The sequence below is a fragment of the Gobio gobio genome, assembly GCF_949357685.1.
Source record: "Gobio gobio genome assembly, chromosome: 6".
In the NCBI taxonomy this organism is placed as follows: Eukaryota; Metazoa; Chordata; class Actinopteri; order Cypriniformes; family Gobionidae; genus Gobio; species Gobio gobio.
This window is the reverse complement of record NC_137102.1, coordinates 24,705,505-24,719,328: the sequence shown is the minus strand read 5'-3', so window position 1 is coordinate 24,719,328 and position 13,824 is coordinate 24,705,505. Positions and strand designations below refer to the sequence as shown.

Sequence of the window (13,824 nt, the reverse complement as noted above, 5' to 3'; positions counted from 1 at the left end):
TTCTGTCTTACATCTATTTGCATTCCGAGATTGGTCTTGTATTTCTTGCAAACATATACATATTGTTTATACATATACATATTATATATATATATATATATACATATACAAACGTAGAATTTTATCTATGCAGAACCAAACTTTCACACTACTTTTGCTGCTTTGCATTCAAAGCAAGCTGTGTTAGAGCTCTGACCTGACTGGGGGTCTGTACTGAAGAGATGGGTTTGGCAGCGCTGGGCAAGTGTGTGTGTGGGCCCAGTTTTCTTTCCAGGAAAACCTCCTTGGTGCAGGCGTAGCACCACACTCTCAAAGTGGTCAAATTCACCGTCAGGTTGTGCCGCGTCTCCTGGAAGAAAAAGGCATGGTGTTTAGGTGGACAAGTGAATGAAAATAAAATGTATGTGTGTTTAACATTCCAAATGCAAAAAAATTAAAATAAACCACAACTTTAAACCACATATAAAGAAAAAGTCCTGAAAAAAGGGTTACATTGTACTTACTCATTATGCATAATTTACTGTTATTACTATAAGAAGAACATGTAGTAATGTGTAACTACATCACCTTAAAGTGTTACCAATTGCAATAACTAGATGCACAATATATTGATATATTGGTAACCATATAAATATCAGCTTTGAGAAGGGGGAGGAAAAGGAGGAGAAGATGAATGAGAATGAGGAGGAGAAAGGGGTGGGTAAATAATGTGTATCTGCAATAATAATAAGTAAATGTTTGAATAGCCTCAGCCAATTATCCGCTACTGGTTTCAGCCAAAGCGACTATATCAGAGCCTTTCTGCTCCTCAAATAAAGGCAGCTTGAGTGCAGATCTCCTTCTCCACATATAATGTAACGGAAAGACAATCAAAATTTAGGGTGAAACAGAAGTGTGTTGCTACAAGAATGAAAATGTAGTAGGGGAAATGGAGAGTGGTGACGTTAGGCCAAGGTTTGCGCACACAGCGGTGTCTAAAGGCTCTCTGCATTATTCATGCGTCTGGATTGGCTTTCACTGCGGCACTACAACTGGTGCAACTGCAGCCAGACAGGGGCAGATAAAACATTTATGAGAGCTGCGCCAAAGACAAGCCCTGCCAACATCTGCCACTCCGACCATTACAGTGACGGACAGGATGTAACACATGCCCATATCAATTCTAACTCACAGCATAGCAGGCTAACACAATAGAAAACTCATCTACATTATAAATCGTGGTACGTACAATACACTCATGACTGATGACACTGGGAATTTACACGATCGAAAAAATAATAATAATCTTTATGCGTCTACAAAGACACATGCACGACTATCAGGCATTTCTCATTAACAGGCGGTGCTGCGGTGAAGTGTTTTTGTAGGCCAAAACCCATAAACGAGTTAGCATATTAGCACTGGTTAAATGCCTGAAATAAAAACAAGCTCATTATTTTTTCTTATTTTTCACAGTCTCTTCTGAAGCGTATATGGGAAGTCTGGCGTTGCTTGCTTTTTCAAGCATCAATGCAAATACCCTAGCTCAGACGCTAGCCAATTGCTTTCATACAACACCTGAAAATGTATGTGATTGGCTGTTGTCACTATAACGGTTGCAGCAGAACCAAGCTTCGGACTCTGTCAAGCGTCGACGCCCTGTGTGAATGTAACGTTATTCTCTTTGGTGTTTGTTATCGGTTATCTGCAAAAAACAATCCTATAGTTTTTCCACGAGAGTGACCTCTAGAGGCCAAAAAAAAAATCACTGACGCCTCACAGAGTTTGTTTTGACACGCGAGACGAGCGGAACATTTCAGATACGAATTTAAAACGGACAATGAAACTATGTATACAATACGCTACTGTATGCGTTTTTCACATTTGTTGACTAGATGCTGCATTAGTGGAGAACAACAGTATGTTAGCCGTCGAGGCTAAGAGGACGCTAACATTACTAGCACATCAAGCGGTTAAAACAATGTGACAAAAACACACGCAAGTCTGACCCAAATGTTTCATGTCACGATTGTTACCATCTGTTTGCATCAGTTTATATCCAGCTGGTCGCTTTTATGCATTCATTATACAGCGAAGTTGCACATTTAAAGTTAGTGGCGTGAGAAAGCAAATTGATACATTCATGCAGCTAAGAAGAGAAACATTAACAAATCAGAAGCGCATTTGATTTCAGTTCTTATTTTCTTTGTCACTGTAACATGTTTTGTTATTTTGTATATTCATGGCCGCACTGTCATTCATTCACGGTGCGTGTCCAGTCTGGCGAGTTTTTATTTCATGGCTATGGAAGCTTAACTTTCATAGGAATTCGTTATGAATGCCTAATGGGCCGTGCGCATTTTACATTCTGTGAGTGAGATCCCACCCCTATGGGCGGGTTGAAAAAATGCGAAACTAGCTCCTACTTGGCTGTAGTCTCTAGCCTCTGGACAAAAAAACCCTCCGATGAAGCTAAATGACGATTTTTCCGTCATCTGAGGTTTTTTTCCAGACAAAAAATACAGAGATCTCTCGTCTCAGGGGGACAATAGGGAGGGAAGCACTGTCATTTGAATATACTACCGGGTTTCTACTGATACAAAGCTTAATGCTAATCTTTGAAGTAACCCTTTAAGTTTAGTCAAAGGTTTAAGAACAGAAAACACAGTGCTGTCAGTCTGTCAGCGGGGCGTGTTCTCTCACCCAAGAATAATATCATCCACATGATATTATCGTTTTTTTCTACACCCGATAACTAGATATACCGACTCAAGTGTATATGAGTACATTAACTGGCACAGTCTGCTTTATTAGTGGGGTTTTTTCACTCATGCTGCTTGCTTATAATGCTTTTGTTCTTGAGGCCTTTATTTTTTGTTGTACTGTTTAATGTTTCGAACAAAAAAAAACCTTAAGCTATAACTTAAAGGGGCTATATGCAACTTTTTCCCCAAAATAAACGTAACAATAGCCTTTTTATTTTACCATTTATGACTCAAAGATCTCCTGATGAGCATACTGACACCTTGTCCGCTCACAGTGGGTGCACCTATAAGTCTGTATCCTATTTTTCATATTTTCTGGCGGGTCGTCTTTTCCCGCGCTGTCTGCGGATGTGACGTCACCACCACTGCGAGAGCGAGCAGAAAATGAGAGCAGTTCTGTTTTTTGGCCACAGGTGTCAGTCGCGAGTTTAAATTTCAGAAAAACGCATATAGCCCCTTTAAGCTTGTTGTATATATTGCCTAATCGTAAGCCTGTTCAGAAATTATGACGTGTGATGTGATGTGTTTTTTTTTTCATTTTCTCAAAATAACGTCATTTTAATAAACAAATATTCGAATATTCTTTTTTTTATTAGCCCAAATATTCACATGCAGTATTTTTGCCAATCCCTAACACAAACGTGGCAGATATTAAAAATAAAAGGATTCCTCTCTGGAGAAGTGTTCAGTCTTTCCACTCACAAATTCCACCATGTAAATAGCGAATCCACCATGATGCAAGCGCAACTGGCTTTTAAAGAGAATGGGAGATGAGACTCTGATTAGTTTATTGCAAGTTCTTCATTCTCTTCATTAAGAGAATAGGTAAAATTTCAACATTTACTAATACATTTTTCGATTTTAAAGTTGTGTCTCTTAACATTAGTTGAACTATGAACTAACATGAATGACCAATGTATAATGTGTATACACACACACACACACACACACACACACACACACACACACACACACACACACACACACACACACACACACACACACACACACACACACACACACACACACACACACACACACACACACACACACACACACACACACACACACACACACACACACACACACACACACACACACACACACACACACACACACACACACACACACACACACACACACACACACACACACACACACACACACACACACACACACACACACATTTAGTCAGCCACCAATTGTGCAAGTTCTCCCACTTAAAAAGATGAGAGAGAGGCCTGTAATTTCCATCATAAGTACACTTCAACTATGAGAGACAGAATGAGAAAAAAAAATACAGAAAATCACATTGTCTGATTTTTAAAGAATTTATTTGCAAATTATGGTGGACAATAAGTATTTGGTCACCTACAAAAAAAGCAAGATTTCTGGCTCTTACAGACCTGCTTTTCAATCTATAATAAAATTCAGCACTATTTTTTGTCTTGTTTTTATTCAGTATCTATTTTAAAAAACTATCAGTTGATTAATCAGTTATCGGCCAATGTGGTGCAACCTTGTTTTCGTTATCTGTAAAATCCACTATCCACTATCGGTCAACCTAAAGTCCATCATGATGGATGATATGGCTGTGTTTTATGTAGTTATTTTATGCTTGTACTATTAGAGTATGGTTTTGAAAGTGCTTTATAGAGTTAAGATGAGTTTTATTCTATGACATAAAATACATCAGTAATAGCCCTTTATGAATGTGATTACTTTAAAGCTTTTACTCTTGAAAAAGGTGCTCTCTTGCAATTGGCTAAATGGGACTACAGAGGTTGCTGGGGACATTAAACATCCCCAGCCAAACATGAAAACTCATCTACTTACTAATCCGCATTCACAGCCTTGTTGTGTTTATAATAGTGTGATCTTGCAAATTATTCCAATTTAAAATTATTATATATTTTATAAATCATAAAAGTTGTGTTCATTTTTGAAGATTATTTTGATGAACCAAACGTGTAAGAGCTTATTTTCTGCAATAATCCAAAAGCCAATGAAAAAATCCTATTGGGCTTTTTTGATGAGGGAACCAGGGTGATGATATTCAGAGTTTGTCTACAAAAATACATCATCACTGCAGTACTCTATACCCACAAGCCCCCTGCTAGAGGAAAACCATTTTGTGGAAGAAAAAACATGGCCTGCATTGTGTACTGCAATAAATGCAGGTTACTGTGAAGGAATTATGTCTGATGGCTGTCTTCTTTTCTCAGTGGTGTTCACACAGACAGCATTGTGGGGTTTCGGTAATGGGTAATCAGAGTGGGCTTTAGTGGGATAGGTGATCCCCACTGGAGTGCTGATTAATAATGGAGGAGTTCAGCCACAGGCCAGGCTGGGATTCAAAACACACTTCAGTGGTTCATTTCATCATTCAGGTCACATTCAGAATAACAGCCTTGAAATCAACACAGAGTGACAAATGTGATCAGATCCACCCGTCTAAATCCACATACAAATGTAATCCTAGAGCTGTAATGCTATGAGGGTCACACATGTCTGAAATGTACAATGACAGCTCACTATGGGTGAAAACGTCCCATGCTGTAAGTACATTAAACTAACATGGACACCTTAAAATAATGTGAAACCTAAATATTTTATTTAGTGTAATTATTACACATTTAAGTACTGAGTAATAGTAATTAGCTACATGTATTTACTATAGGGTTAGGTTTAGGGTTAGTTGCGTGTAATTATGCATAATTTATAGTTATTAGTAACTACATGTAACAAGTGTAACAAGGACACTGTAAAATAAAGTAGTTATTCATGCACAAAATGTTTAGACATTTTCAAAATATGATTTTGAATAATTATTGCACAGCTAAGAAATGGTAGAGAATATGATGACTAACCTGAGAGTGGACAGTGCTGTGATCCGCATGTGACTCTCCACAGCCAACATATGAACAGCCGTTCTGAACGAGTCATAAACATAAAAAGAAATTACACTCTGCAGCCTGCATTATAAACTAGCATTCAATAATTAAGAATTTCACGTCACCATTCATAAGAGACATGTTTTTTTTCACCCAGGCAGATGGATAGTCATTTTTAAAGTCATTTTTGTTATTTAAAAAAATAAATATAAATGTAATATACACACACAAGAGCCCCCACAAGAGCTGCAGTTTTGGAAATGCTCTGACCCAGTCGTCTAGCCATCACAACTTTGCCCTTGTCAAACTCGCTCAAATCCTTACACTTGCTCAATTGTCCTGCTTCTAACACATCAACTTTGAGGACAAAATGTTCACTTGCTGCCTAATATATCCCACCCACTAACAGGTGCAGTGATGTTCACCTGTCAGTGGTCATTATGTTATGCCTGATCAGTGTATATTTTTTAGTGCTGTCAATCGATTAAAATTACCTAGATTAATCACATTTTTTCAGTGAATAATCGCATCTAATAACACTTCAGTTTTTTATACGTTTAAATATATTTTATAATGTAATACTTTCAGTTAATCTCCAAATTAATGCATACAAACATAAATGACAGTACATTTAAAATATTTGTTTAATGGCATCTATTTATGAATGAAGGCCAGTATCGCTGATACTAATACTGCTACTGAAGTCTCTATGAAATAGATTTTCTCCCCATTTTTAAACATTAATTATAGCCATTCAACATTACAGTGTAATTGAAAGCTATCCATTTTTTAACATTTATTAGGCGTAAAAAAAAACTACTTTTAATTTAAGTGAACTTAAAACAATCCTCACATAAACATAATAAATGCCATAATTACCTGTGCCCTTCCTGTCTAAAAGGTAGGAAATATAGAAATTGAATAGTTATCAAACAGTCTGCATAGCATAAATTATGAATTAAATGTATATTAATGCTTAATACATTTGCAAAAGTTCTTTAGGCAAGAGCAGTGAGTAATTTCCTCTGTTATCATTGTTCTTTGATTAACATTAATGACAGACATCATTAGTGGCTGCTGTCACTTTAACATCTGCCGCTGCTGAACATGACGCGCATCGGACGCGCTGTCACACGCGTCCCATTTTCTCACAACTCTTTAAGTTCATTTAAGACGTTATTCAACTAATTTAAGACTGTTCTTATGAGGATACTCGACAAAATGGACATTTTGACATAATTCTGTGTGTTATTGCTTGTTCAAGCACGAAAGAGAACTCGATTCTTGTGCATTGCGTGTGCTCATGCTACTGGCACGCATCATTCTGTCTCATGACATTTACAGTCTATGGTCATGACGTTAACAGACAGCGAGTTCTCTTTTGCCTTGACGCACTTGAATGATTCAAAAGCATTTGCATTAATAAAAGCGTGATCATAAATTGTAATGATAGCCAAAGGATGACAGAAAAAAACAAATCGATGCTGCGGTAACTGCGTTAAATATTTTTAACATGTTAAACTGGAAAAATGTTTTAAATCGCATGCGTTAACGTTGACAGCACTAAATATATAAATATATATACACAAACCATTTATTAAATGCGATTTATAAGGTATAACATCAAAATACTTAACAAATCACTATAGCTGCAGTATTTTAATATCTGCATCCGTTTTAAACACAATTAATAGAAAAATAACTTACCTCTAGACAGGCCCAAAGGTTTGGTCCCCCGACTTTACAGTCCTGACACTGACCCTGTAAACAAATAAATGTATACTTTATTCGGTAAAGATGCATTAAATTGATCAAATGTGAGAGTAAAGACATTTAGAATGTTAAATATTTTGGTCACATTTTAGATTAGGGTCCAGTTCTCACTATTAACTAACTATGAACTACGACTTTTGCCTCAAACTCCTAATTACTGCTTGTAAATAGTTAGTAAGGTAGTTGTTCATTTTAGGTTTTGGGTAGGGTTAAAGGGTTAGTTCACCCAAAAATTAAAATTCTGTCATTAATTACTCACCCTCATGTCATTCGACACCCGTAAGACCTCCGTTCATATTCGGAACACAAATGAAGATATTTTTGTTGAAAGCTGATGGCTGAGAAAGGCTTCAGATAGGCCTCCATTGGCATTCAGTACATTAACACTCCCAGGACCCATAAAAGGCTCTTAAAACGTTGTTACAAAGTCCATCTCACCACAGTGACTCTACAATCATTTTACAATGCGACGACAATAGTTTTTGTGCGCAAAAAAAAAAAAATCAAAATAACACCTTTATCCAACTTGTTCTTGTCTTCCGTGTGTGCCTCCACGACGCATGCGCGAGAATATGACGCAGATCCGGCGTTCGGACACATGACCCAGAAGCGATTTGTTTACGAGCAGAGGAAGACGCGCGTGTCTAAGCTGTTGAATTCTACATTGATCGTGCTTTAGGTCTCGGCGTAGTTCTCAAAATGGGACTAAAGTGTGCATTTCATGGATTCCCGAACCCCGGCGCTACGTCATATTCTCGCGCATGCGCTGTGGAGGCACACACGGAAGACAAGAACAAGTTGGATAAAGGTGTTATTTTGATGATAACACAATTATCATTGTCGTCGCATTGTAAAATGATTGTAGAGTCACTGTGGTGAGATGGACTTTGTAACGACGTTTTAAGTGCCTTTTATGGGTCCTGGGAGTGTAAATGTACTGAATGCCAATGGAGGCCTGTGTGAAGCCTTTCTCAGCCATCAGCTTTCAACAAAAATATCTTCATTTGTGTTCCGAATATGAACGGAGGTCTTACGGGTGTCGAACGACATGAGGGTGAGTAATTAATGACATCATTTTCATTTTTGGTTGAACTAACCCTTTAGGGGGTGTAGAATAAGGTCATGCAGAATAAGGCATTAATATGTGCTTTAAAAATACTCATAAACAGCCCATAACCTAGTAATATGCATGCTAATAAGCAACTAGTTAATGGTGAGAATTGGACCCTAAACTAAGAATCCTGAAAGAAAATAAAAAAATAACTACAAAAATATGAAGCAGAACAACATTTGTTTTTACTTGAGCAACAAATTAGCACATTAGAATCAGTTCATTTTTTTAAATGGACAACACTTTAGTTTAGGGTTCAATTCTCACCATTAAATAGTTTTGTATTAGCATATTACTAGGATATTGGCTGTTTATTAGTACTTATAAAGCACATATAAAAGCCTATTCTGCATAGTTTTCATCCAATACCTCAACTTAAGAACTACCTTACTAATTATTGATAAGCAGTAATTAGGAATTTATTAAAGGCAAAATTTGTAATTAACTATTAACTACGACTTTTGCCTTTAATAAACTGGAGCATTGGGAACTGGACCCTAATCTAAAGTGAACAAAAAAACGATATTAGAATGCCTTCTGAAGGATGATGTATTATCACTGAAGACTGGTGTAATGATACTGAAAATTTCGCCATTACAGAAATAAACTACCTTTTAAAATAGAAAACAGTTATTTTAAATTGTAATACTATTTCACAGTATAAATGTTTTTATTGTATTTTGATCAAATAAATGCAGCCTTGGTGAGGATAAGAGACTTCTTTCAAAAACATTAAAAAAAATATCTCACTGACTTTAGCTCACAGCTGTGCAACATTAACGTAGAAAAAAAAACTACTGAAAACATGCATTCTATCTTTTGCTGGCAAGCAATTAGTGGTGCATCAACCTCAGATGCTTTTAAACAGCTATAATGTATAATTGCACATTGATTCCACCCGACAGCATGCACTGCTTATAGCCTAAGCTCTTATTTGTAAGGAAGCGACGCATTATTAGTGCAACGTTGTGAACTCCAAAAGAGGGGTCATTGCTTTCTCAATAATGCACAATACATTTGAGCTATAAGAAATGGGCGGAAGCAATGATGTGATAAAGGGTGTGACTGGGTCTTGGTATAGACTCACGTGAGACTTCTGGATGAGTTCTTCCTTGGTGATCTCCCCCACACACTCCAAGTGTGGGCAGTCATTGCCTGATGTTCCAGACATCACTATTTTGGAAAAAAGAGAGAAAGATGAACACATTAGTAAACTATCATTTCAATATCAGCTAGGATTTGATTATTAAAAAAGCACACCAGAAGTTGTTATAAACGCATTGCATTTGTAGTGTAAACAAAAAGTCACGGTGTGTCTCTCAAACGAAACCAGAGAGCATTCCCTCGAAACCCGAATGAAACCTGATGAAAACAGCAATGCATCTTAAATGACCAAGATATAGCCTACACTCCTGAGCATAAAAAATAGGACAAGCCAAAATTAGCAAGTCTTTTAATGGTCTTCTTGATTTTAAATCACAAATCACTGCAGGGCTCAACGCCAAGGACTTGTTCTGCTGACCCGATTGGGCCAGTGGTTACATTTTTTAGTAATAAATAAAATAGGCCTAGTTTTGTCTTCTTTGCTTTTGACCCATAACCTTAATAAATAATAAACTACTAGCCTAACTCATATACATTTCAAATATTGTTAAAGACAAGTAAACTGTCAATAATAAAATAAGAAAAAATAAGAAAAATGAGAGCAATAGCACAAATACATTAGAACAAACATCCAAATAAAATAAACACTACCTTTAATGTTTTTCAGGTAAGTCTAAATTTTCAGGTAGAGAAAATTAACAATCAAATGCAAAATAGCACTGCATGGGTCTTGCAGTAGATTAATCCTTATTAAAGTTATTCAGTCAAGAGCAGTGAGTGATTTTTTTCCCCTTTGTTTTTTAAAAGGGGTCATGAATTGAGAAATAAAATTTTCCTTGAGCTTTTGATATATAAAATGTCATCGTAATATAAGAATATCCTGTAAGTTTCAGAGCTGAAAACTTCCTTGTTAGTCAAATAAAAGCTTTATTGACAGCTGGCTCAGCAAACGATCGATCGGCGAATGTGCATCCCCCGTGACGTCAGAGTGCAGTGAAATGCCACCTCAAGACCAATGCCTAATTCTGTAGCCCCGCCCACCGACTCACGCATGTAATGATATGACGTGATAAATAACATAGGCTTACGTGGAGCTAAACCGGATCGAACTTACAAACAATAAAGCATGTCATTGCAAGACATTGCATTTGTTCGCTTCATTTCACTTTGGATTCGTTTGTATTCATCAGTTTTGCCGCTTTCATTTCATCAGGTGGAATGCACTAATTGCTAATGGGGGTGTTTTCAGAGCACCCCTGTTTCACAGGTAACAGTCTGTCTTCAGAACACCCCCCTTGTTTTCACTTATTTTGGATTAGCCCAACCCACTGGAGAAGGGAGACAGGTTGAAGTAGGCTACTTTGCAGTATATTATTTATTTAATTGTGAGAGCGATATCCTAGTCAGTCCTCTTCTACCATGTCAACAAAGACATTGGCAGTGTGGCAGAATTTTTTTTAAATAGAAAATGGGACAAAAGTTGAATGCAAATTTAGCAAGCAACAGTTTGCATATCCCAGCTCGACCACAAACATATCACTTAAAGACGGTAAGGTTGCGTTAGGTTGGCTCGTCTGTTTTGAATTGCCTCGTCCCTTTTATTATGGTGCAAACTGTAAATTTATTTCTAGCATTATTTATTGGATTTGGACACTATTATTTTATTTTTTATTTGGAGCCTAATGCGCGATGCGCTCCGTGCCCACTGTTTGTATTAGTTTTGTGCTTTATTTTTCAGTTATGCACTTTATTTCGTTTCTGCTCTTGATCTGGCTTGTTTAATAAATATTCCTTTTTTATTAACGTGGACGTGCCTTTTGTGTTTAAAATCCGCACCCGACCCGCTTAAAATAGAACCGACACCCGACCCGCACCCGAAATAAAATCAGTTTAGCATATCACATTATAGACACACTTACAAAAATGTTTATTGCCAGCATACCAAAGTTATTACACGACCATTACCACAAGGACAACGTCAGCCAAAGCTGTCAAACGGCTACATCATGAAGGACATGGTTATGTGTCCTTATCATCTCTACGGTGAACTATATAAAGGAGGATATATAAAAAATCTAATGCGGTCTTGCCCAGGGTGCAACTCAATGTAGAACTGCCACGGAGTGTCTGTCAGTTAATATAATACATATGACAAGAACTTTTGAGGAATATGCAACATAATTTAGACAATTGTTTTTGTGATGATATCACTAGTTGACAACATTGCCTATGATTTCCGAAAATATAGTACTATGATATTGCGCAGGTGCACGTGTGTCAGACTCATTTCAGTGCAAATTAATCAGGTCAAAAACTATTTAATATACTGCAAATAGCCTACTAGTTTATGTTTATTTATAATTAATTTAGGCAAACAACAAGGCTACAAAGTACTGCGCACAGTGCGCAGTTAATTAATTTAACGTTTTTTTTTACTAACGTAATTTTTAGTCGAAAATTTCAGGACTTCAGTCGACCAAGATTTTCTTTGGTTGATTACAGCCCTAATGTTTTTTATATGTGATAGTATTGCATGGTTACGTTTGATATCTACTGATTATGTACGTGTCTAACTAAAAATAACTTCCACGCTGTCACCGGATGGAGTATCCTTTGTATTTGAGGTGTTGTTGGTTCATTGTCGAGTGATCAGACTCGGACCTGTATGGACCAGGGCTCGCACCATCTTAAATCTTTTTTTATTTTTCTATAAATAAGTAACTTAGTATGGATTAGCCCCAACTAGCAGACAGCTTTTTACAGGAAGAAGTCCTGAAGTGTTGTTCCAGTTCCACTCAATGTTGATGGCTTCAAAGAGTTCATGAGAAGTTGAAAAAGGTCTCCCAGTTTGTTTGAGATATGAGACCAAATATTCACTAGGCTATAGGGTTCAAATCTGGACTCTGACCAGGGCAAAACATGAGCCTGATGGACTTGTTCTCAAGCCACTTCTTGGTTGCCCATGCATGCAATTTGTGTAGGAGCATTGAAAAATAACGTCTGATCATTCCTCTTTATATAAAAACATTTCATTTTTGGGAAGCAAGCCATTCTGCAATATTCTCCTGTACTCCAAAGCATTGAATTACACAGTGAAGTATCTCACCAACACCAGCAGCTAAAAAGGCTCAATGACACAGTCTCTTCCTTAGGGTCCTATGGATTCCCTTTTTATTTTTTTCCTAATTCCTTTTTTTCTGTTTGAATTTTTCTGGATTCTGTTTTGTTCTTTTTTTTTTGGACTCCATTTTAATGGTTAAAAAAAAATGTTATCAAAAAGCATGTATAATTAATGAAAATAATTGAATACAATTGAACAACAATTTATTAAAAGTTTAACAAAAACATATGTTTAGGACATGTTTAAGGCCCTATGAAATATGTTTTAACTTTTTTTATTACTTTTGTTTTTTTATTTTTACCATTGTTTTACATTGTTTTCCGTTTTAAGTTTTTTGGATTCCATTTTAATCGTTTAATTACATTTGAATAATCATGTCTAATTAATACAATTCATAAAAACAATTTTAAATTTTAATATATATATTTTTTCACAAATTATGTGGTGTGTATTTACTGGTAATCAAATGAAGCCTGAAGATATAAAACATTAATGTAATTTAACTTTTAATCATTGTTGAAATTAAACAAACTTTTTTTGTCAAACGTGCTGCACAATGAGCTTTACTGTTAAAATTACAACATGGAAGAAAATGTTTGATTATTCCTTTCCTCCATGATTCACTGTGATAGAGATGCATTTATTATTACATTTCTCAGCAGATTTTCAAAGACATCGCTCTGGAGCACACCGTGATTCATCACTCCACACCAGTGATGCCAGTAACATGTTACTTAGTAACGTGTTACTCTAATCTGACTACTTTTTTCCAGTAACGAGTAATTTAACGCGTTACTATTTCCAAACCAGTAATCAGATTAAAGTAACTTATCCAAGTCACTGTGAGTTACTATTTTTGTCATTTTCCTTAGTAAAAATATATATTTTTGCTTTCTCCTTGCATCTTGGGGAGAGTATTTATGTTAAGTGAAGTCAAGAAAGACTGTCTTTTTATTAAATTTTTTATTAAAACATGTTTTTTTTTCAGGAAATATTTTTTAATTTCAATTTAAAATGTCAGGAGATACATTTTTGACTGTTAATGTTAAAAATGCACTTCCAATAAAGTGAGTGTTG

At 36.2% G+C, this 13,824-nt stretch overlaps 1 protein-coding gene across 4 annotated transcripts in view; it reads right to left on the bottom strand.

Annotated features, from left to right (window-relative positions):
* usp33 (ubiquitin specific peptidase 33) overlaps nt 1-13,824 on the bottom strand; it is a 68,797-nt gene that overhangs the window by 31,672 nt on the left and 23,301 nt on the right. For all 4 annotated transcript variants that reach the window (XM_079819292.1, XM_079819290.1, XM_079819291.1 and 1 more), the window contains exons 2-5: nt 9,610-9,695; nt 7,346-7,399; nt 5,615-5,677; nt 197-349 (exon numbers count right to left, since the gene is read on the bottom strand). In XM_079819292.1, the coding sequence (XP_079675418.1) occupies nt 197-349; nt 5,615-5,677; nt 7,346-7,399; nt 9,610-9,693 (354 nt within the window). In that variant the 5' untranslated portion in view covers nt 9,694-9,695. The remainder of the gene's footprint in view (nt 1-196; nt 350-5,614; nt 5,678-7,345; nt 7,400-9,609; nt 9,696-13,824) is intronic.